The 26,005-nt window shown below is 39.6% G+C and overlaps 1 protein-coding gene across 1 annotated transcript in view; it reads right to left on the bottom strand.

Moving 5' to 3' along the window:
* The window catches only part of SATB2 (SATB homeobox 2), a 195,123-nt gene that overhangs the window by 32,708 nt on the left and 136,410 nt on the right, over nt 1-26,005 (bottom strand). The window contains exons 7-9 of the mRNA XM_023542575.2: nt 24,926-25,138; nt 18,760-18,915; nt 2,453-2,650 (exon numbers count right to left, since the gene is read on the bottom strand). Coding sequence (XP_023398343.1) covers nt 2,453-2,650; nt 18,760-18,915; nt 24,926-25,138 — 567 coding nt within the window. The remainder of the gene's footprint in view (nt 1-2,452; nt 2,651-18,759; nt 18,916-24,925; nt 25,139-26,005) is intronic.

Raw genomic sequence — 26,005 nt, 5'->3', positions numbered from 1 at the left:
AAGTGAATTTCAATGCTGTGTCCAATGCCTTGGCTTTTGGACAATTAAAGACTTTTTTTTTTGTAGCTTGGGGATCTTGAATGCCATCCTTCCCAAGTTACACAGGCTGTACCAACTGTGTTCTCTAGTCTCAAGAGTTCTGTTGGCTGGCTCCAGTTATTTTTCTTCATTTTTCATATTGCAACTGTAATAAATAATCGACAGCTTTGTATTTTGCTGACAAATACAAATGCAGCATCGTAAAGCAGTGTTACTCAGAGACTAGCAAAATAGGAAAAAAAAAAGTGATGTACTGAAGAGTTTAACAGTACTTTATGGGATCAAGGTCAACAGCTAAGACAAAGTCAATGCAGTGAAAATTACCTTATTTGTAAACCCTCTAGCTGAGATCTGAGCACCAGGAATAACCTTTTATAATAAATGAATTTCTTTTAGTGATATCAGAAGTTAACAACGTTAATTAATAGCCACAATGCACTTATAACTGAAAGAAGAAATAGACTGACTCTTGCTTAGCCATTAAGCATTGTTAGGGCACTCCAGTTTTAACATGCTAACGTAAAAGAAAATAAAATTCATAAATCAATCGGCTGCTTGCTTTTAAGATGTACTTTACTCAAATTGGTTAATTATGTTGAATATCCTTTTTGCTACTAAACATGGGGACCTCAAGAATTTGTGGACAAAGAACAGAGACTGGTATGGGGTAGGAGTCATCATCCAAATGAAGGAAAGGTCCTCAATTATAACTAAAAACAAAAACAAAAAATAGTTGTCGGTAAGTCAATTCTGACTCATGGAGACCCTATGTGTGTCTGCACAGAACTGGCAACCCCATGTGTGTCAGAGTAAACCTGTGCTCCATAGGGTTTTCAATGACTGATTTTTCAGAAATAGATCACCAGGCGTTTCTTCTGAGGCATATCTTAATAGACTTGAACCTTCAACTTTTCAGTTGGCGCCCAAGTTTGTTAACCATTTGAACCACCCAGGGACTCTCAATTATAACAGAGAATGGGTTTTTACTTCAAAATTCTCTGAATTTCCAACTTCTTCATCACCCTATGGAGCCCTGGTGGCACAGTGGTTAAGTATCTGGCTGCTAACCACAAAGTCGGCAGTTTGAATCCACCAGCTGCTCCTTGGAAACCCTATGGGGCAGCTCTACTCTGTCCTATAGGGTCGCTATGAGTTGGAATTGTCTCGGTGGCAACCTTTTTTTTTTTTTTTTAAATCACCCTATGACAAAAATGGGAGGCTATCACTGTCTAGAATAAGTTCATTTTCTCCTCACGTTCACTGTGGATATTATATGAGACTACCTCTGTAGGGGCCTATTAGCTCTACAAATCCATACTTCTTACGGTTCAGGCAATTTGTTTTGTGACTTTGGCCCTGGAAATGGACCAATGACTGCATGAAAGCATTAACTTGAGATGTCAATATCTGGATAAAAAGTGATGTAACAGACCAGTCGACTTCTGGCTTTTCCCCCAGGAGACACAGAAAACTCAGGGTAGAGCATTTCCCATGTCCTTTCCCACATGTTCCTACTATATCTTTATCAAGAACCCACACCCACCACCCTTCTTTCCTTCTCTCCATCTTCTCTTCCATTCTTTACATGCACACTCGCCCCTGCTTCCACTCTCCTCTTCTTGGTACACAAAAGGAGATTCAGGCAGAGGTTTTGGAGGGTCCTTTTTGGTGGCAGTTGATATTGGTGGCATTGGGCAATAGGACTAACCTCATAACCTACTAAAACAGTTTGTGAGCCAAAATTCTAGGCAATCTAACCTTGGAAACCCTACTTACCATTTCTTTTTGAAAGCGACTGATTTTAGACTATAGAAAAAGTAAAGAGTTAAACCCAATTATGTTCAGGAATAAATATGATTTCTCTCAATGAGGACAAAAACTAGTAAGCAAACAAACGTGCAAACCAAAGGAAGGCAGATTTCTAAAACAGAGAAAACCAAAGATGGTGAATGCTCATCTTAAAATTCTACGAGTCTGTCGCAATTTCTTGCAAAGATTCAACTGAGTTCAGTGGTCATGTGGCTGTTTCCCTCCTGCAGCCTAATCATTCCTTGAGGAGTTCTGGGTCAATTCATGGGCTATTTCACAGTCCTTCTTTAGAGAATGAACTGATGGGAACTTTTTTTTTTTTCTGATGGGGCGATTTAAGTCTCCACTTACACTCTGGCTTCACAATCCCACAAGTAAAATGCTCTCAGAAGAAAGTAGCTGCCTTTGACATTCTACCTCTCAGCCATTTCTCTCTTGTGCACACACACACATACACACAGTGCCCACTGTGAGGACAGGGCTCTTTGTCCTTGCAGACATGGGCATGAGATACCCTCCCACGGAAGCTGGTGTCATGTACCCCCCTTTGGCACTGGACAGCTGCTGCCACCAAGAGCCCTGCTCACGGGAGGTGGGGGCTGACCTGCACGGGCTCAGGGGGAAGCTGGACCACGTGCTGCATGCGCTCGCTGTGGTGATGCCTGGACTCCTCCTCATAGATCACATCCCTCTCATGCTGGGGAAGGTTCAGGAAGCGACGGATGGTGCACAGGTTTTCCCAGAGGGTGCGGTTTTCTGGGCTTGGGTTCTCCTTCCAGCGGAGCAATTCACACAGCCAGCCCTAGAGAGAAAGAACGTCATTTGAGTTAACCTGTAGCATGCAGAGGAGCTGACGGAGGGCTTGACTTTAGTTAGACATTCCAGTTTACCATACTGTTCTGTCAAAATTGGTACCACCAACCCAGGGAGATACTGACACAGAATGAAAGCCCTAAAAACCAACCAGTGCCTACATGGGTGGTTACACTAATGCCCAAGAATCTTTACTCTTGTTAGTTATTTTATCACCCATCCTATAGAATATATTTCCAATTAACTTATAGTTTCTTTGTAAAAGATAATTAAGCAAGGCTACAGTTATCCAATTCCTAGAAAAAGGAATTAGTGTTGGTCAGCTACAACATTAAAAAATTACCTAATTGGATAATATTCCATTCCAAGAAAAGAGAATGAACAAACATGTATTATAAGATGGCAAATTCTAAACAAGAAAAAAAGAGTATAAGTGTAAACAGTACTGAATTCTCTAAGGAGGAAATATTATTAGAAATGATCAATAACTCCAAAAAACCCAAAACAATAACTTTAGTTAGAATTAAAAAAAAAAAAAGATATATCTGCTCAATCTCTGAATGCCGTGGGCTCTGAGCCCTCTTATCCATCACCTTCCCACAACAGCCACACCTACAGAAAGGTAGGCAGTTGGCTGGGTCACACCTGCAAATGCCTGCCTCTGGCATCCGGATATTCTCTCTCTCGCAACTGCACGAGAAAGAAAATGTAATGCAAATAATGATGGATTATATGAAAATAATACAGAGGATGCTGTCAACATCGCTCACTGGCTCATGTCAAAATATTTTACCCAGTAGCTTTCTAACCCATCATTTCCAAGCTACATCACTAATTTTAAAAACAAGAACTATCCCACATCACGCCTTTCGCAAAAGAGTAAGAATTTTTCTAAAAAAGGTGCCTAAATAAACACAAATGACTTAAAAAAAAAAAAAAAAGAAAAGAAAAATCCCCAACCTCCACAAATTTGGTACCATACACGTAAGCCAATGAAAGTCCCTGACACGCATTATAAAAACTCCATATAATATCATAAGCTGTTGTTTGTCTAACTCTCCACTGTGTCTTCTGCCTTTACCCAAAAAAAGGCAAGATTTGATTATCTCCGCTGCATCAGCCAAGACAGCAACACCAGCTGTTCTCATTGTACAGCCTCTTCCTCGCGGCCTCCATGTTAATAACCTGATCATTCCATTTTCTCCTTCAACTGCCGGCTGCAGCACCGCGAAGAGACAAAAACCCAGGCCCATCTGCAGCAGCTGTAGGCACTGAACTGTGAAGCCACTGGGGATTTATAAACTAATCTGTAACACAACACTGCCTTGTTTTTACAAGTGAGAGGCCACATTTGCGCAGACCTGATCCTTTCTTGCAATAAACTGGGAGCTGGGGAGAGTTAGAAGGTTAGGAAGAATGAAAACAAGATATCTAATCATTTGCTTGGGAATGTTTTTCCAAGTGTTTTCATAAATTTTTTTTCAACTCAAGTGAGGGACAGTAATGGTTCATTTTCAAGACACAATGTATGTGAAAAATGAAGAAAATTTAAAAGTTTTTAATCTCTACCAGCAAATAAATTATATTTTTAAAAATCTCCTGCTCCCAAAGTGTTTCCTCAGGGATTTCTCTGTACAAAGGAAAGAATTCTTGAAATGGAAAATAAACCATCTGTGGAAAAAATAAGCTCCTAATTCTCTGTCTTTTCACAGATCTGAATAAGTCTCCAACTGAACTCTTCCAAATATTTCAAACAGGTACATTTAACATCTCCCAGAGGAAGCTACAGCATGGAGACCAACCATTTAACAGAAAATAAAAACAAAAATCTACATCTGTTAAAAGATGAAGTTCTGAGATATCCAGGCCTTAAGGAAGACAGCACCTGCTGTTCCACTTGAGGAGTGAATTGCATTGTGGGAAGCTGCAGCTTGAAAGGAGACAGGTGACAGCTGAGTGGTATCTCCACTTATGACACTCGGAATGTCTCACACAACATTCATTGCTGCATTTGATTTATATGCGCTGTTATAATCTACACTCATTACAATCACTTAGAACAACACTACAGGCCTCGTTATGGACTGTGTGCTGTCTGCCATCAGTCTTGAAGAAGTGTAGTGCTCAATTTGCCCACTGACATGCAAGGTCCTGACCTTGAAGCTATTAGGGAGTGGATTAGACACAAGTGTGACCATGTGTGCAGACATAAGCAAACCAAATTAATTTCTGGCACAGGGAGGTATCCAACAAGACCCTGTTCTCAGGGCACCAGAGAACTTCGTCAAATCCCTGATGGAGCTGAGCTAATAACATGTTTAAGGGAACCCGGTTTTGAAGATGAAGCACATTCATGGTATTTAGAGGGTTATTAATCTGGTTTCCCCACAAAGTGTTTGCTTGGCTGATCAGATTAAGGGATGGAGCCTTCAACGGCACACCCCCACCACAGCAGGCCCCAAGAAATCTGTGATACTTCACAGCCTTGGACATATTGCACCATGTGTACCCAGCTGCTTCAATAATTAGCTTATGAATGTATCAGCTGGTTCTGTGATTTTTATAAATAATAACTAACCTACAGAACAGAAAGATTGTCAAGAGCCTCCTAGTAGCACAAAATTGCAAGGTGGTCCTTAACTAACTTGCTCTTCTACTAAAATGCTGATATTCCCCACTAGCAGAGCTCCTGCTATGCCATTTACAAATATTTATTTTGCATCTGAAATGGCAATATATTTTTGTCAGTTTTCTTTGTGGCAGCCATGATTTGCGTTCTCCTCACTCTGACTCACTTGCTCACTCTGTGTATTTGTAAGACTGTCTTCAGGAAATCTCCTCTTCCACCTCATTTCCCATCTCACCCCCTCCATCTTTTCATTCCACCAGCCCATTTGGGATGCTTATCTCTGTCTTCTCAATAGTGTCTCTTATTAGCTTGTTTGGTGCCTAATGGATGTGTGAGAAAGTGTCATGCTGTTGCATGAACACATACATGTAATTGTGAGTGAACCCCATCACAGAAGAGATAAAGGGTCCCCACACTGGGATTTCTTTTCTTCATTTATATAATTTTTGCATTCCATCCAAGAAAGTTTTGCAATATCAGGCAGAAAAAAAGTGTAAATGTCAAATAAAACAGTGACAGATGACAGTATTCTCTATTGAATAGCACTGTTTCTGTCGTGCATGTTCAATGGGAACTCATGAATTATTAATAAACAAATCTCCTTTTTCTGTTAAAAATCTCGAGTAGGTTTTTTTTTGTTGTTGTTCTCTATGTGCTATGTGGAGCATTCCAGGAGAATTATTTTCATTTCAGAAATGCTGATTATCTGATTTCCAGCCGTGGCCAGCTCTGAGTGGGCAACATGAACTGTGGAGGGTATACCTATTTGTGATTTCTCTTTTAGTCCAGTTGTAAGTTGACCAAAGGCTGCTTGAACACCCATATGGTAAATTTAGCTTTTTTAACATAGCAAAATCTAAGACTAGTGAATTACAAGTTTTTGAACATGGCTAGGAAGCACTGAACTTAGAGCCTCGAGACCTGCATGCTAAACTCCTGCTCTGTCATTCACAAGTTGGATGACCTTGGGCCAGTGGTTACCATCCTGGAGCATCAGGGCCCTTAATATAAAATAAGCGGTTTGCAAAAGATGGTGTTTAAGTTCCCTATCAGCTCCACATTCCATAATCTGTTACCTTGTTATCTGCCAGAAATAGCAGATAGTGATTAGTAGTGGACAGGGTTAAAAATACAAAGAAGACGCCAAAGAAACCACCTTGACCAAGTGATCAAGGTCAACATCATAAACCCTGTGACTTCAAAGGATACATCACATCTGTGGCAGAGAGTCTTGCCAAAAATGCATAAGCTCAATCGAATCATGAGAAAACATCGGACAAACCCAAATTGAGAGAGGTTTCACAAACTAATTGATCAGTGCCCTTCAGAAGTGTCGAGGTCATAAAAGACAGACTAAGGAACTGTCACAGACTGCAGAAAACAACGGAGATAAAAGGACATTAGTGAGAAAACTGGTGAAATTAGAATAAGGTCTTTAGTTAACAATATTGAACAATGTCAATATTCTGGTTTTGATAATTGCACCACAGTGATGTAAGATGTTAACATTAGTGAAAGCTCGGTGAGGGATGTATGGAAACCATACTATTCTCGCAACAGTTCTGCGAGTCTAAAATTTGTTCAGTGTAAAAAATTTTTAAAAAACACACACACACACACAACCTTGAACTTTTATAGAAAATATACATAAGAGTCTAAGTGTAATGATGTCAAGGAATACATGATTAAAACGTGTTTTTACTTTCAAAATCTGAACCCAGAGAAGGAACACAAGTTCAGCAACTGCTTCCTTGCAATCAATGGTTAAAGACTTCCCAAACATTCAGTGCATATGCAAATAATAGCCATTAACATCCTATTTCAGCCATCTCATCAGCCTCTTAAGCAAATATATTTCCCTGAGTAGAAACAACTCTGGTCACCCTTACCAACTATGCAGGTGAGGCTTCACTCATGCCAATCAAGCTATAGTTTGTTTACTATCCACCAGTTCCTGAAAATTGAATGTCAATCTAAATTTACAAAACAAATCATGCTGTAAATGTATTAGGAAGGTAAATGTATTAGGAATGCTTACTACTTAAATAAAAGAAATGTTAATAATTCTTTTGAAAGATGAACGATCAACTCCATAATCTATCTTTTTAGTACATGGATAGTTTCACCGATGATATACTTAAATGAAATGCCTCTAGTTCACAAATCAAGAGCACTAGAAAGAGGCAACCTAGGAACCACAATTTGTTCCTGCTTTTCATTCATGGCCTTATACCCCCACTTCGGACTGACCTGTGCTCCAACCACAGTGAATCACTCACAGTTCTCAAATATGCTTAGCACATTCCCATTACATGCTTTTGCTCCTGTTACCCCCTTGGCTGGAATATATCATAGCCAACTCTTCGTCCCCCCATGAGAAGCTGTACTTCACGGCACAGCTGACATGGTCTCACCTGATCTCCTCTGAGAACTGGTTGCTCACTTCCACATGACCCCAAAGCATTTTGTTCAGACATTTTCATGATTTGATGGTCATTACTATTAATGGTGGGCATGTCTGCCTCCCTATCAGAACAGTCAGCTCCCTGATAACGGGTCAGCCTACAGTTTCTTACTCATTTTAGCATTCTCAGAACAGAGCATGGTTCCTTGCTTATAGTAGATGCTCAACAAATGCCAGTTAGAGAGAAGTGAAATTATTGTTGATGTTAGCTGCCGCTGAGTCAGATCCAACTCATAGTGACCCTACATACAACAGAATGAAACACTGCCTTGTCCTGAACCATCCTTATGATTGAGACCGTAGAAATTAGCCTAGAGGAATGGTTTACAGTCTCAGATTCAAACAGTTATTGTTGGAGAGGAAAAATAAATCTTAGAAGTAACCCTGTCAACGTCTGTAGTTTTCCCATTTCCGGGACATGAACATGATGAAGAAAGGGGAGTGACCCAAATTACCCCATTACATAAATTGCAAACAGTCTCTCAGAACATTAATTCCATTTACAATCTTCTATTAGAGCACCCACATACTGTGTGCCATGCAGTAAGCTGGTACTTTACCTATATCATTTAATTCTCATGATTTCTTTTTAATTAAAAGTATAATTGGGATCACTGACAAGGAAGCGATTAATTCTGACCATAAAGCTCAGGAAAAGCGCCATCATAGAGAATATAACATTTAAGGTGGATCTGCCTGAGTGGTGAGAGGAAGTGAAAAAACATGAGCAAATTTAGGGGCATATCATATCCAGGAACTCTGAAGCAACTTTGTGGGGTAAAGAATAGTTTAGAAATGTAGGTAGTGGTCAGATTATTAAGAAATATCACGCCAAGAAATTTCATCTCAATCCCGTGAGCTGTGAGAGTTCATTGAAGGCTTATTTTTGTTGTTAAATTTTTATTTATTTTTATTAATTTATTTTTCTTGTTTTATTTTTAATTTTCATTTATTTTTTCCGTCTTACCTACCTTCCTTCCTTCCTTCCAAGTCTTTGGGGCAAGGACTACAATAAAGTCAAGAATACCACTTACAGTAGCCTATACGTAATATTTTTCACAGTGAAATCATGTTTTTGGTTATTAATCAGAACCCACAAGGACCTGGTAAAATATATATTTCATAAGTGTCATTCTTTAGTTTTCATTCTTAAAATAAATGACATACATCATAAGCACTAAACTATATCAATTATTTTAAAAATCTGTTCTCATAATTTTAATTATTTTCTTTATTGTTGTTGCTGCTGCTGCTGCTGTTCATTTGGGAGCTTCTTAAAAGCTCTCCTGGGTTGAAAATGAATAAAGAAAAACAATGTCTATTTTACCCTTACAAAAAATTTTAAAGGTTTAAAAATTTTCAAGTAGGTAATAAATGAGTGACATTCTCCAAACCACATGCCAAAAGCTGAGAATGTTCCGACGACCAGTGAGGTCTTTCACAAAACAATAACACAGCCTAGCGTTTGAGAGTTTGGAGTTCATCAGATATGGATCTGAATCCTAGCAGTGACGGGGGGGAGGAGAGGAGCGGGGCTCCTGTCCGTGGTACTGAAATATCACTATGTACTGAGCTACTTGATTTTCCTACCCCAGGACACTGGTTATGATTCCAACTCCTCCAAGTCCCCATGTTTGTGTTGATGGCAAATTTTCCAGTTTTTACAATATTTCAGAACAAATAAAAACCCAGGAATCTCGCAGCAAGCAACACAAGTTCACAGCTTGCCTGGGTCTCATTCAAGACAAATGAAGTAAATAACTTTGCTCCAATTAAAGTTTTGTACAACTTGAAATCAGGGCTTTGTCACAGTTATTACTGGTCCCCTCAATGTGTCTAACACAGAGCTTATGGGATGGGTTCAATCTATTAAATAATAAGTAGCCCCCACCTTTTTTCCCCTCTGGAAACTCCAAAACCAACAAAAGCAAACCCACTGCCATCGAGTTGATTCTGGCTTATAGTGACCCTGAAGGACAGAGTAGAACTGCCCCATAGGGTTTCCAAGGCTGTAAATCTTCATGGGAGCAGACTGCCACATCTTTCTCCCGTGCTAGGAACTCCAGTGGCTAAATAAGTCGGCAAATGAACAGTTCTTCAGGAGAATGACTCGAGGCTTCTTGCAACAGACATGTAAAAGGCCATTTACTCACCCACATCTTCAGTACAGAAAATGTCAGCACATGTAACCAAAAGGAAATGCTTTCTAAGTATCTTAAAAGAAAATTCATATTATTAACCACATACAGTTCGCTTTCTAAGTGGAAGCACATAAAGTCCCCAAACAAACTTTTGTAACTGTGACAGGATTTCTCTTCAGCTGGTTGAGACTCTTCTGAAGTGTGAAATGAGCCAGATAATATTCAGCTCTTGTTTCTTTAGTCACCGAATTCTCTTTTCATGAATCCAATAAGTGTCTATTAAAATAAATAACCCCCCTAATGATTCGAGATAACCTAATCAAGAAAACTGAAATGGATAAAGGGCTAACTACAAGGGAGACTTGTCAAGGGCTTCAGTGAATTCCTGACGAGGAGGTCATCTAAACTTGAAAAAAAAAATTGTATTGAGCATTTGGTTACAATTCAAGGTTAATTACTTTAACCCTGAATGTGGTAAGTAAAAATGATCTGCTTCTTTTTTTTTTTCAAAGTTGTACACTATCTTCTAAGCTGTGTTTTCCTGGGTACCAATTTTCAGCTGTCTCTGGGTTACCTTACACATGTCTCTCACATTTCTATGGATGCTTTTGCAAAGACTGCATCTGTAATTTAGAGTAATGAAAATTTTATTTCAGAACAACTCTTTAACCTCTGTTATAAACGGCTCAAGTTGAGAGGGGATTTAAAAAAAATCTTGTTGCCCTCCTTACTATGTAGACACACATACACACACACACACACACACACACTATCCACAGCTACATAGTACTAGGGGGATTTGGTGGTCTTTATATAAATATATACATCCTATATACATGCATACATGGGACCATGCACTTGGAAAAGCCATCCACATTTATCAGAAAGAATGAATCTGGGCTCCTCTATTTCTCCTCTTAAATAACTGAAAGATATTGACAGCAACACATGCTAGGCAAAAATTTCAAGCAGAAAACAACCAAAATGTTTCTAATCTCTCACTTCAAGTCCAAACTCCAGGAGGTGGGGGAAAAAAAAAAATCCAGACACTCAGAAAACCAGGAGCAAGACTTTTTTTTGAAAGAACAGGGGTAGGACAAGGGTGAAGCAAGTAAGCACCCAGGGCACAATATTTAAGTGTGGCCCTGAACGTATGAAAGGCACCTAGCTTGTTTCACCCTACTCTTGATAGTATAAAAGAAGATATGAAATAGTTCTACAGCAAAATGTAGGAATGATTTCTAGGTACCAAATTCAACTATAAGAACCATGGTTTAAATCAATGTCTTCTTCCCAAGAGACTTAGGGAGAGTTCAGAGAGGTGGCTTTAATATGTCAACCGGATTTGCTTCAAGGACACATGCCAAGTTTCCAATGATGCCATGTCATAAACAGGCAAACTAATGCAACTCAGAGATTTCTGCTGTAGATAAAGATGCACTTAAAACCAGTACACAAACTCTAGAATGGATTAAAGGCATCTGGCATTTTAAGAGCTGCATATGAACTCTGTGCTTAATCTTCATTTATGGTTCTCATAAATGCTAGTCTTAGGGCTTGATGCATTAATATATTTAATTGTGGCAATGGCAAAACGAACCTAATTTTCATAAACAAATGCCTCCTTTGCCATGAGACCAGAAGACCTGGATGGTGCCTGGCTGCCTTTACTAAGTGTTTTGATTAAAGAGTCTATAGAAGAATCCTGATCAAAAGGGGGCAAACGCAGAACAGAATTTCACACTCTCATGGTCTCTAGACTTTCTGGAGCCATGGAGGGTGGATGAACCTCTGAAACTATTGCCCTAAGATAATCTTTAAACTTTAAACCAAAAATACCCCCTGAAGTCATTTAAAACCAAACAACAGTTTAGCTTAACTAGTAAAAAGAAAAAAAAAGTCTGCCTTAAACATTATGCTCTTTTAAGTACTATCTATATGGGATCAAACTGACAACCCAGAAGATTAGATAGGAACCTTACTGAGTTTATCTTAATGAGGGAAGAACAACTCAGAAAAGCAGGTGAGAATGGTTGCACAACTTGAAGAATGTGATCAATGTCACTATTTTTTTTATATGGGATCAAACTGACAACCCAGAAGATTAGATAGGAACCTTAGTGAGTTTATCTTAATGAGGGAAGAACAACTCAGAAAACCAGGTGAGAATGGTTGCACAACTTGAAGAATGTGATCAATGTCACTAAATTGTACATGTAGAAACTGTTGAATTGGTGTATGTTTTGCTGTGTATACTTGAAACAACAACAAACTAAATAAAATTTAGAAAGAAAAAAAGAATAACCTAATTCTTCACTCTTAGGTTAGTATCAAAACTGAGATATAGAGGGAATTCTGCTGATAATCCCCCAATAGAACCTAATTCTTTGAGATTGTGCAGGAGGAAAAGGGAGAAGGGAGGGCTCAATTTGGTGGCATCATTATGTTGACTGCCTATTTAGTTTGGCATTTGGGAATTTTGAAAAAACTAATTTCTTCACTACTTGGTATAATAATTTTTTTAATGGTATAGTGTAAATATATTAACATCTTTTGAATGTGAATCTTGCAGACAGCACCTATATTGTAGTCTACATGCCCCAGTTGACAAGAGTGTACACTGCTCCTTGATAAGCCTGTCAAATGACTGTGTTCCAAAGAAACCCACTGAGAAGAAAGGAATAGCTACTCAAGCAGGCTGCATGCCTCATTTTAACCCACCTTACATGACAAATGGAGTCTGTGGGTGGTGCAGTTAACGCTCTCAGCTGCTAACCAAAAGGTTGGCAGTTTGAGTCCATGCAGAGATGCCTCAGAAGAATGGTCTGGGGGATGTACTTCTGAAAAATCAGCCACTGAAAACCCTATGGAGCACCGTTCTACTCTAACACATACAAGGTTGTCATGAATTGGGATTGACTCAATGGCAGCTGGTATATGAATGTATACATGCTGAATACAAGTTGGCAAAAGCAAAAGCATCAGGAGCGAGACTGAGACCACCAATTAATCTTACATGGGGCCCCACCTGGCCTGTACCTTCTCTACTTTACACCAAAGAGATCTGAGCAGCCACACATCTACACACTTCAACGGCCAGAGCTATCCCACTCCCAACAAACCTATCCCATAAGGAAAGCCTAGTAATATAAGATAAACATCTAACCATTTTATGTACAAAGTAGCATAATCCCGATCCTTGTGCAATATTTTCTAAAGGCCAAGAATCTTAAGCGATAACACTAAAGATATTTTATATTACTACGAAAATTTACTCTTCTATATGAAAAATGGAAACCCTCGTGGCATAATGTTTAAGTGCTACAGCTGCTAACCAAAAGGTCAGCAGTTCAAATCTACCAGGAGCTCCTTGGAAACTCTATGGGGCAGTTCTGTTCCATCCTACAGGGTCGCTATGAGTCAGAATCAACTTTATGGCAACGGGTTTTACATTAAAAATTTACCTTAAAAAAAGGAGTTGTTAGTTTTAACTTGTCTTACTATGTATTCCACAGCATGATCTTAATTAGGACATAAACGTGTATGTACACTCCCCCCTACCCGCCACATACACGTTAGAAAAAAAGGCTGTAAAATGTTAATAGTAATTACCTGTGGGATGTGGAATTATGGGTGATCCACATTTTTGCCCTTATAATTTCATGTTCTGAGTTTTCTAAGGTAAGGATAGCATTAGTTAAGTAACCATTAAAAAAATATTTCTTTATAAAAGAGATATGTGCAACTAAGTGTTCTCTGGAACATTTTTAAGAAGAGATTCAAAAGCAAACATTAATACAGTAACCTGGGAGGAATGAAGAAAATATGTTAGTTCAATACTGATTATGATATAAATACCAAAAGGAAAGAGCAATAAAAGGAAGGAAAAAAACCCAATAATACAGTCATTATTTTCCTTTATGTAAATGAAGAATTTTTTTCTTTATGTTGTCTTCCTTCATTTTCGCTTTATTTAAAAGTACCTGCCATGAAGACTGGTATATCCTAAATCACCCAGCTTGTCAGCAAATTAGAGCCATCTATAATGAGAAATTTGAGGATAAAAAAAATCTTCATAAAATCAGAGCTTGTGAGCCCAAGTAGCATTCCTCTTAGGAATACATTTGTCGTTAAGGCAAGGATTGGTAAGTTGGAATACATTTTTTGGCAGAAATATGATGATAAGACATGAAGTTCAGTACACAAAAGGTACTTAATCCTAATGTACATGAAGCATAGAATACAATGAAACCCAGTCACCATGTAGAATGCCTTTTCAATGGGGAAAATGATTCCAGACTTGTGTATTAGTGGCCAGAAGCCCATCTTCTCCAGCTGCAGCAGGATCATAGACTCTGTCTCCCTTTCCGGTTTCTGTTATAGAAGTAAGGACTCTCTCTTCCCTGGACGCTGGTGGTAGCTCCTGTTGCTTATGACAGGGTGACAGGTGGGCCTAGAAAGGGGTGCATGGCAGGGAAAGGAACGCCAGGATTGGCAGCGGCCCTTCAGCCTCAGTGGAGTTGGGAGCATCCTACCAAGGTAATCTCAGCAGACACCCTTCTAGATCCATATTTGTTCCCAAATCACACATTTTCTTTTATCCCAGCAGCCCCTGGGGTTGGCCTGACTGCTGTCCTTTCAATGTTCACAATTTGGGGTTTATAACCAAGCTATCTCTTCACTCTGGTCCATGTAGAACAGAATGCAATGTCTTGGCTTCTCTCTACCTTCCTAATACAGAAAGCAAGCCCAGTGTATTACTGAAGATTTTATTATTTTATTTTTTTTAATGCAGGGGAGGGAAGAACAGAGAATAAAATAAGCCCCTTGCCATTGCCCTGCATTCTCTATTTTTACCCAAACCTGGTAGGAAAAGGCAGTCTTATATATACAGTTAGTTTGTAGAGTATACAAATAATAAAGATTTGCTCTCCTTCAAAAGAAAACCAACCTCAGATGTCCTCAGCATTCTGAGATGAACTACTATGGGCTACAAAAAAAGAAAAGAGCAGAATAAGAGAGAAACACTGGGTCAGTGCTTGGGGAAAGAGCCAATTAATGTCAGGGGAGAAATGTGAGGGAAGATGTTGTCACAAAGTACATGGCCAGCCCCGGCGGACTGCAGTGGGAGTGCCCACAGGTTGCTCTCCTTTCTCCCCTCGGGATTTCCATTTTCCAGATCACAGGTGATAAGCTGCAACTGGGGAAGAAGGGGGAAAAAGTAGCCCTGAAGAATTTGAGTAAGAGGGATAGGGAGATTACAAGAAGCTATAAAGGAGACAGGAGTCCCTGGATGGTGAAAACGGTTAACATGCTCAGCTGTTAATCAACAGTTTGGAGGTTTGAGTCTACCCAGAGGCACCTCGGAAGAAAGGCTTGGAAATCTACTTCCAAAAAACCAGCCACTGAAAACCCTATGTCATACAGTTCTACTCTGACACACGTGGGGTTGCCATGAGTCAAAATCAACAAATGGCAACTGATTACAGAGGGATAAGTAATTCCTGTGGCCACTCACTCTGCATGATGGGGTGGTCACTCCCTGATGGCCCTTTGTAGATAAGGTTCATACTGAAGTCATACAGAAAATGTACAATATGCCTTGACATTGTGATTCCACACTAAGGACATCTCATTCTTATTTCACAGAGGAAAATCACTGACCATAGTGTCATCCTATCCCTTGGAGACCAGTGATCTAAATGATTAGCAGAAGAAAAAGGAAGATAATCCTCAGAACTAATACACACACACACCATTCTAAAGAACTAAGTTGATCTAAATTAAAAATGAGGGAAAGGTGAAAAGTATATATGCATAATTTTTTCCTCTTCCTATATTTTTCCTTCTGCTTTTTCATCTTTGACTCCTTTCCCATGAAGAAAGGGGCATGGATCAGAATAGGATGAGTGGACTGGCCTGGCCAAGAGAAAGGAGCTAAAGCTGAGCTGTGGGAAGAGGTGATCTGCCACCTTAAAACTCATCCTGACATTAACCTGTGCACTAAGGAGACACGTGCCCACACACATGCTTGCATGCAAAACACATTCCAGAAATACACCTTCACCAACAGTATCATAAGTAAAACTACAAAAGTAAAGTTTGTCACCCTTTCAGTTCTCTTCCTGAACCCTCCTCCCATTGTGTCTGTTCCCTAAACACTTAGAGCCCTCCGCCCCCACCTGCTACAGTGTCCTAAGTGTCCTACCCTTAATCTTTCTTAAATAGTCCTTCTTTTTTCCTACTCTGCCTTCAAAGCTTGCCAAACACAGTGTAGGGTTAGGTATTATTCTCAATAGCTGATTAGAGTGATTCACAGCAAAGAGCAAATAAGGTTTAATGGAAGGTTTATTTCTATTTCAAAAAATTTTTAAGAAATTTCAAATGAAAGGGGAGGGGTCACTATGAATATTTGAACTGGGCCATCTGGGCTCAAAGCGCACTCCAGTTCACAATAGTTCCTCATTAAGGGTTCCCCTAATTTCACCTCCAAAAGGATGTACAGTTCTTGCTATTCCTTTGCTTCCTAAATCACTCTAAGAACTCTGATCCCACCAAAGAAAAAGAACGGAGAGAAGGAGGGGATTAAGAAAGCAGGAGAAAACCTTTGTTCTCTTAATCTTCACAATCCTGTAAAGTTGGTGTGGCCACTCACCATTGCTGCTTGGGGAGGTCACGTACGTTCGCCAAACAAAGTCCCACCACTCTTGATACATATGCTTTATAGGTATGCACCAAATATTTGTATAAGGTACCAAACCATGTTTATTTTAACTAAATATACTTTGTGTCAATCAAATCCTGGCAATTATAAAATGGAGTGACTATCTTATGTTAAATTGCCTCTGAAACTATCAATTAATTTTTGTTAGGCTCTGCTACTTAAAAAAAAAAAGAAAAATAACACTTGATTTTCTACTATAGTCAGCTATTTATATCCCGGTTCCCTATTCGTAAATAAGAATGGGAACATCGCCCCAGCAAAAAAAGAAAAACTTCAAAGCACCTTTATTCCCACTTAAGCTTTATCTCACCCTTAAGCACAGTAATTCCAAGAACAACAGTTTCCTCCCGATTCTAGAAAATCAGGACTACTGATTTTTTCAGGAGGCATCAACAATTTGGAAAGCTGTGCTTCTGCCAATTGGCTAACGCAGCTTTCATTCAGGCACCTGCATTACTTTGCGAGGATGGAGGCATCACTATTTCCAGGAGCCATGGTGCCAAGTCAACAAGAACATTACAAGCATTTTGAATCAAGTTCTCAGACTGTGGTCTTCAGTTTTTCTTGAAAGCTGCTTATAAAACAAGGACTGAGTGAAACGTTGATGTTTACATCAAATCACAACTAAGGGGCAGGTTTGCAAAATCAATTGTGCAGCTTTTATACTCACTGCACATTCACCACATATGTCCTTTATTACACAGTGGAAAACCATTAAATGCACAGTAGTTTGTGCCAAGTGGCATTACGCATTTAACAGCTTTATTCGTTTAACAGCTCCAACTCTCATTATATTGTGCCATGTGGTACATGGGATTTTATGCATTTAACAGTTTTAGAAAGCTTTATGGTATTTTCTTTTCATGTACTTCATACTACGGTTGGACATCATGTCTTAGTAAACTATTTCACTGATTTCATTGATGAGAGAGAGGAAGAGTAAGTGGGTGAAATTACTACATTGAAACTGAAAAGGAAAACAAACATCTCAATCCTTTTCAAAGTTCCTTGATACTCTACTCTTTGCCTTTTATCAACATCTGAAAAATAACTCAGGTCAGGTTACCACAAAACTGCAGGTAAAAATGGCTAATCTCAAAACCATATAATCAATCTCAATATAACATTTAACTACCAATATAAAAACTTAATTTTTATTGAAAACTGGATTTTCTTCTATAGTAAATGCAATATCCAGGAACTTCCTTTCTTTACAGCTGACAACAGAAGATCTGTTAGGAAGATGATGGACCATTTTAGCATTCATACATGTAAGAATGAAAACATTTGCCATGCAAAGCCACGGAGGAAATCAAGCTCAGAATCAAGGGACTCTTAAAATTGTGCTTCAGCTAACTTTCGTTTCCTCCACCCTGCAACAAGTCTTTGTTCGGCCTCAGGATGCACAAGCAAGCACCTCAACTTAAACCCATTCTAGGATTGGACAGTAGTTCTTTAAATGCTTTAAAACAGATAATAGATCCTATGAACTGTTGTTCCTTTCAGAAATGAAAAACCTAAGCAGCTGTCTGCTCTTTTCCCTGGAGCACTGCATTCTCCACAATCACCACACTCTGAAAATTTTTACCGGATAAGCTTTTTTTTTTCCTGTTAAAGATTTTAGCACTTACTCTGGACTCCCCCGCGTGTTTTTTTCTCCTGGAAGAACAACTGTATTCTATACATAAAAGAAACACCTGACATCCCAAGGTGTCTCTGGGGCTTGGGAAAGTGGTTATTATAACAAAGTCAGTCAGTCCCCTAACGGGAATAAGAGAGCTGATGCTGCCGGGCTAAAACGTGGTCTCAGAAAGGTGCTGTTGTACACATTCAAAGTTTTGCTCAAATACCACCAACCACCAACAACAAAAGATAAACAGCAGGGTTCAGAATTAAGCGAGGAATGATTCTTTTTGAAAAAAAATTCTTTAAAAAAAGAAGAAAGCTGGTTTTTGACTTAATCTCTATTTTGAACTCCGATGAGAGTCAAAGCAAACCATAGAGCAAAAGGCAGAATGTGACAGGTTCCCTGGGGGTTATTATTGTGATTATTATTATAGAACAGATGTATTTTTATTGGTGGGAGGAGGAGAAAGGTCTAACTCCAGCCCTTGCTTCTGCTCTTTTAAAAACCACTCACCTGACTTTTATTTGCAGCCACTTTGGCAAACAGGGCTTGAGACACCTTGGCCCTTTTCATCTCCTGTTGGATCTCGTCATAAATGGCAGCTGTGATGTTGACGTTGGCGCCATCCACCTTAATGGGGAGGTCTGTTGTCGGTGTCGAGGTTTTGGCCTACCGAGAGACCATGAAAATAATAATTTAAAAAGTGCTGCATTCAGCCTAGCCATCTGTGCAGAAATTATCAAAGGATTTCAGTCAGCTGATGCCAAACTGCATTAGCTACAAAGGGACACTTCCTGTCCATTATTCTAATCAGGTTAATTGTGATTGGAAATAATTGCAGTGCATTCCTATAGGACATGCAGAGTGCTGTCAACCTTGCTCTTTCCCTCTCAGTATCCTGGACGGTTCACAGGTAGACGGCTACCCTGGGCACAGAACTATAAGTCATCATCTAACTGCAAAGCAAGTGCACAAAACATACAGTTACCTTTTTCTTTCTAAAAATGGCACACCTTGAAGGAAGAGCCAATTCTTCCAGAGAAATGAGTAAATGGGTAGAGGTCTCTAAATAATAAATTATTACTCAATTTAATGCACTCCCCTGAGTCTCTCTCATTCTTTATTAAAGCTTTACGTATGTCATTCGAGTATGTATGGTTTCCTATCATTATCATCATTATGCTATCCAGACAGTCACCTAATTTCACCTAGGAAATCAATGGAAATGAAACAAAATTTCATTTCACAAAACTAGGCTTCGGAATGCCTTTGACGTGCTGTTTTCATTTTCTTAAACTCATATTGTAGTTTTATGTATTCTGCCGTGCTCGTTTTAATTGAATGATTTCCCATCAGCTTCAGAGACAAATGAAGGACAATATAGAAGGTGTCTGTACTTCCTGGGGTTAGGATAACCCTAAAACGTTTGAATCTACTTGTAAGAGCATTTGCTTGGTCTGGGCCCTACCAACTTGGCTGATGTCTAGTGAGAAGAGGCTGAACAGCCTTCTCAGAACCACCATCTGGACTCCAGGAAAGTCTGCACTGATCCTTGGGCTCATGAGCACTGACGGCTGATTTAGTCTAGGTGGGTTTTTTCCTTTGTTCCCCCAAGTTGGCCTTGAATTCCAAACCAAGAGAGTTGTCCTCACATCACAGGAAGAAAGGAGCTATCCAACGTTTCCTCCGTAGATGCCCTGAGTTGTTCCCCCACTGGATTGAGCAGCACCAGGTCTAAAGAAGGCATTGAATGCAGTTCTAGGGGCTCAGGGATCATTCTCAAAGGTGCCTTGAATCTGGACTTAATGCCCTAACTTTACATGAAGGCTTTTATTCCCAAGAAGGCTCAGTGATTTTGCCGTTCTCTTTCTGTCTCCATGTATCACATTATTGTCTAACTACTGCATAATAATAATAATTCATGGGGTAGAAGGCATTGGTGGTTCAGTGGTGGAATTCTTGCTTTCCATGCAGGAGACCTGGGTTTGATTCCCAGACAAAGCATCTCACACTCAGCCACCACCTGTTTATCAGTGGAGGCTTATGTGTTGCTATGATACTGAATGAGTTTCAGCAGAACTTCCAGACTAAGATGGCTAGGAAGAAAGGCCTGGCAATCTACTTCTGAAATTCAGCCAATAAACAACCCTATGGATCACAACAACCCAGTCTGAAACTGATCATGGGGATGGTGCAGGTCCAAGCGACATTTCATTCCACTGTGCATGGGCTGCACAAGTTGGGGACTGACTCGTCAGTAGCTAACGACAACAACATGGAATACTTTTTATGTGCCAGGCACTCCAGAAAATATTTTACTTTTGTTATTTCATTTAATTCTTTTAAGGACTCAGTGAGTTAGGCACTATTATATTCATTTTACAGAAGATGAAACTGAAAATAAAAGATACTCAACTTTCCAGAAGTACATGTAGTAGCAAGTGAACATGAAAGAACCATAATCTGAACTCAAGTCTTGCAGGCACCAATGCATGGGCTTGGGACCACTGTGCTTCACTGCCCCCCGAAATTCCAATTTATACTTGACCGCTATTTTTACAGGCATCCTCTTCCCCTCTAGTTTAGGACCTTCCTATAATAATCCAATTCTACATATTTATTTTTCAAAAACTCCTTTTTCTTCTCAAAGTTTCTAGTTAACCACGGTGTTTTTCCTGTTAAATGCATGTTCTAGCATATCAATTCTGTTTTTCTCAACTCGGATTTCTTCATTTGTCCTACTGATGGTCTCCTCTTACCTGATGGTGAGAAATGACCTCATGTGAAATGCTCATCACAATACCTAATACACAGTAAGTGTTCAACAAATGATCATTATTATCCTTGAATTGTTGTTTTGCTATTAAGTTCACCAGTGAACAATGCCCAATTGAAGGACTATGAGAAGAAACTCTGGGCAGTTAATTTTGAATTTGAAATTTCTTCAATTTGTTTTTAAGCCATTAAAAAAGTGTTAATGGGTCCTGGAAAATAATCTATCTGCCTGCATCCACAGAAGACTGCCTGAGTGGTTTGGATGCTAACTCCAACTAAAAAGCTGAGTCAGTTGGTACCATTCTAACATTTATTCTCACAATGGAAGCTTTAACATATTATTGAGATATATTTGTAAAGAATTTTGACTAGGTAATCACGAAGGAGCCCTGGCGGAACTGTGATTAAAGCGTTTGACTGCTAACAGAAAGGTCAGTGGTTCAAACTCACCAGCCACTACATGGGAGAAAGATGAGGGATTCTGCTTTCATAAAGATTTACAGCCTTGGAAACCCTATGTGGCAGTTCTACTCTGTCCTATAGGGTCACTGTGAGTTAAAATCAACTTGATGGCCATGGGGTTTTTTGGTCTTAGGTAATCATGAAATGCTTTAAAAGATTTTAATAACTTCCCTTTTCTCAATCTTTAACAGAAAAAGAAGAAAGTTGCAAAGAATCTACAAATGTAGATGTTATGACTGTAACATGTAAATATTTTGTATTTATTTTCAAAAGTCTCAAAAGTGTTGGTGAAATTAAATTATTATTAGTTTCCCTGTTATATTTGTCTCTAAAGACACCTTTATCTAGGAATTTCTTAGATGAGATTTTCTACTGTTTAAGAAAACCAAAATACTGACCCTGTCTGGTCTTACAAGTTGATCTGGCTCTGAAAGCTATCAGGTCTTCAAAAAGGTGCCTAAATTATAATCTTGTTAGAAAAATGTTTTTAAGGAGCTAAAAACACATGATCTGTGTTATTTTCTAACAAACAGGAATAACTTTCTGAGAAGAGCTACCTGGTTAAATGGCTAAGAAGCATGGCTGAACTCTCTTATGATGATTTAATGAGCTTTAAAAGTAGCAAAAATACTGGTGAACTTACAGAAGTAAACATTAGTATAAATTAACAGCTCACCCAACTCAGTATATTGTTGTGCTCCTAACTCAATATGTATGCCTTCCCCTAAAAAACTTTTAAATAAGAATGTGTCCACTATTAAGTGATGCCTTGACACCTGGTGAAATCAACAGGGCCTTGAGTGGCCTAATTGTAAGTTCTCCTCCCCACTTGCTCCCATGAACCAAAACACTCTCCTTATCAAACAGACCAGCTGCAGTTCCTTCTTATCCCTGAGCAACACTTTCAGGTCCCTGCCAGGCTGCAGAATTATTCAAACAAGCCAATCCCATTACAGGAGCCAGGGGAACCTCTCCCTCTTGTTACTACAAAGCTTGCTCTCCCACAGTCTGTTTGTTCAGTCTATTCCCAAGTGCAATGCCTGTGTGACCCTGTGTGGCATGCAGTGTCCCTCTCCCCCAGGCTGTGAGTCTATGTGATTTATAAACTGCTGCCAGTCTCATGTGTCCAGTAGTGGGGTGTCCTGTGTTCAGCCATCCCTGTAACCCAAGGCAGGGGCATACTAACCATTAAGCCAGGTACTCGCAGACTTATTGGGTAATCTGTCTCTGTTCATTCCTCAACATCAAAGCATGAATGAACTCAATTGAAATCTTTTGAAAAAATATCTAAGTTGTGCTCAAAACATCATCTTCTGTGTGCAGGATATGGACCGTCTACTTCCTTTAGAGGTGGCTTATGATTTCAAGGCACTGCCTACTGCAACAGATATATGAAAAGTCTGCATTCTGTATGAATAAAATTATACACAGCTCACGCTAAAGGAGTGTCAGAGGGAAGGGTTAATGGGTGCTCAAGAGCATTTTTTAGGCTCAACTTTTAATTTATTGTAGTGCAAATATACACAACAACATTCACAAATTCAACAGTTTCTACATGCACAATTCAATGACATTGATTACAGTCTTCATGTTTCACAACTCTTCTCCCTTTTTCCTAATTATTCTACTACCATTGACATAAACTCAGTGCCCCCCAAGCTGGGGTAGATTAGCCAGTAAGCAAGGTACGCACAGGCTTACACAGGTTTTCCACATCTTTGACATGGTGAAATTGGGCACTAAAGATAAGTAAATAAGCCCATGTGTATCTTACTTATTGAGTAATCCATCCCTGATCTAGGGAAGGAATCCTCCCTCACCCACAGGGTAAATAGGAAGGGATCAAAACAAAAGGCTTGGTTACACTTATCCAAAGTAAGCTGTCAGGAGACTTATTTTTGGTTTAATGGTAACTAACACTAATAACTTACTAAAGACTAGAGTGTAAGTATCACAAACTTGGCAATGCATGATAAACCATCTTCAACTAAAAATCCATTGCAGAATGCAAAAATATAAAAGGAGTTAAAAACGTGTGGGGGGAAAAGAATAGATTGCTTGAAAAAGCTCAAATACTTCCACTAGACCAAACTTCTGCTTCTATGTTTAATCAGTTCCTTGGAATTTACCAGAAAATAAGCTTATAAAACCAAAAGTATAGAATCTAAGCCAAAGAATCTTTTGGTGTCAAAGTACTCCATTTTTAGATTTGTACAAATGTGTACCTGTTACCTCTTGAGAATTATCATTCAGGCAGAACATGCAACCTTCTTAGCCACAGCAGAAGGGAGGGCTTTCTCTCAAATATACCGAGTTGTAAAACTTTAGGCGAAATAGGTAGCAGGTTAGAAATGAGTGGGCTCAGATCTGAGATGGAAATAACTCCTAAGTGCTTTGAGACCTTGATCCTCCAGTGAGTATCCTTCGAGTACACGGGCTTACTAGAATTATACATTTCCAGAGGGCCAGAGAACAGAATACTGTTAAAAGAACGTGGGATGTTGAGTCACCAAATCACTCTAGGAAGGAAAGTAATGAAGACTGACACTTCCACTGGTGTCCCTGGGTATCATAAATGGTTAGTGTGCTCTGCTGCTGACCAAAAGTTTGGAAGTTCAAGTCCACCCAGAGGTATCTTGGAAGAAACACCACTGAAAACCTCGGAGTACAATTCTACTCTGACATGCCTGGGGTCACCATGAATCAGAATCAACTCCATGGTAACTAGTTTTACTAGTTTTAACCACTACCATTTTCTAAGGGAGCACTGAGTGGTATCCCAGGCCTTCTGACATAGCCATTGCCTATCCATGCTTCCATTATGCACGGGTTTCTTCTCCGATTTGCCTTCTTCAGACTGCATAAGGTAGAACTTAGAATATTCTGTCTGACCTCTGCCCCCAATCACCCTCCTCTACCCCAAATAAACATGCAATTTAAGGAAAAGCAGTATGCTTGCTATGCAAACTCAGCTTCAACACAAACCTCCTAACCTAAGGAGATTACAAAGTGGCTACATAGAGACATCCTAGAGCCCTCTCTGGCTTGGAAGAATGGGACTTCCCTAAAGGGATGGAAATGGCATACAATATAGTAAGGGATTAAAAAAAAAAAAACCATTGCCATGGAGTCAATAGGGCTCATAGTGACCCCATATGACAGAAGAGAACTGCCCATAGGGTTTCCAAGGAGGGCCTGGTGGATTCGAACAGCCAACCTTTTGGTTAGCAGCCATAGCCCTTAACCACTGCACCACTAAGGTTCCACAGTACAGGATAATCGCTATTATATGGTCAGAGATTCATATCCTCTAACCAATACATTCAGTGGATTAAGAAGTCTGTGAATGATGACCCTTAATTTTAGAGGGAAAACACAGAATCAGTGAAGGCAAGATGTACCCAAGGTAAAGAGTAGACAGCAAGTGGAGGGGGTATCTCACCTGGGGGGTTCGGGAGGAGCTGGGACTGCTAGAGGCTGACGAGACCATGCTCACGTTGGGGTTCATGCTCCGCTCTCTCTCGTCCTGGTATATGCGATCCCGCTCCACTTCCGGCAGATTGAGAAAATTCTGCATAGCCCTCAGGTTTACTAAAAGAGACTGAGAGGCCGTCCGAGGGTCTTCTTCCTTACGCAGAATCTCAGACAACAGTCCCTGATTAATTTTAAAAAAAGAGAAAAAAAAAAGGCCAAGTCATATCTGCACAGATAATGCGTGTGACTTCCATCTTCTACTCCACCTCCCTTTGTTTGCCATAACCAGCTGTGCTGTGATGTCAAGAACCTCAGTCTAATTCCTTAGGGTTCTCCAGCAGGAAGATTTGGTGGGAATGCACTTGCCTTCTGAGGGCTGTGCCTTATTTAGGGGCTGTTCTATTCTGGCACTTTATCATCCCTGCAGAGACGCCAACTAGCAAGGTAGGCGCTGGGGAAGAATTGTGAAACTGCAATTACCACCAGGTGCCTCCTACAAGTATTTCTGGAACTGTTAAAACTCTCTCTGCTTGAAGCTGGGAACACTTGTCAGTCCTGCTCAGCTTTACAAATCTGCCAAGTTTGGTAAATTTAGTTCCGACATTTAAACAGCATGGGAGATTTACATCGATTTAAAAAAAAAAAAAAAGTTTGGCTGAATTTCTGTGTGACCGGCCACTGTTTTTCAATGTAGATGTATCTTACAGCAAAAAAAAAAAAAAGACACAAAGCAAATGGCTAGAACTCATGGAAACCCTCTGATAACTTCTCAATCCATACGCAAATCATAGGTGCCTTACATATGGACTGGAGGGCACCCAAACCTTCTTAGGAGATGCCCTCTTAGGAGAAGCTCTAATCTCAGCACTAAAAAAAAAAAAAGCAATGCAAATAAGTCACAACCAGTGAAGGACTGGAGCATACCCTAACTAGTGTGTGCACAGAATGCCATGATAGGCTCAGATATTTTCTGAATGTATAGCTAAAAAAAAAAAAAAATTTTTATAGCTGATCCAAATAGAAAGCTTTAAAACGGAAATGAGTGTTT

This window comes from Loxodonta africana, chromosome 6, assembly GCF_030014295.1.
Source record: "Loxodonta africana isolate mLoxAfr1 chromosome 6, mLoxAfr1.hap2, whole genome shotgun sequence".
NCBI classification, from domain to species: domain Eukaryota; kingdom Metazoa; phylum Chordata; class Mammalia; order Proboscidea; family Elephantidae; genus Loxodonta; species Loxodonta africana.
This window is presented reverse-complemented; position numbering and strand designations above follow the sequence as displayed.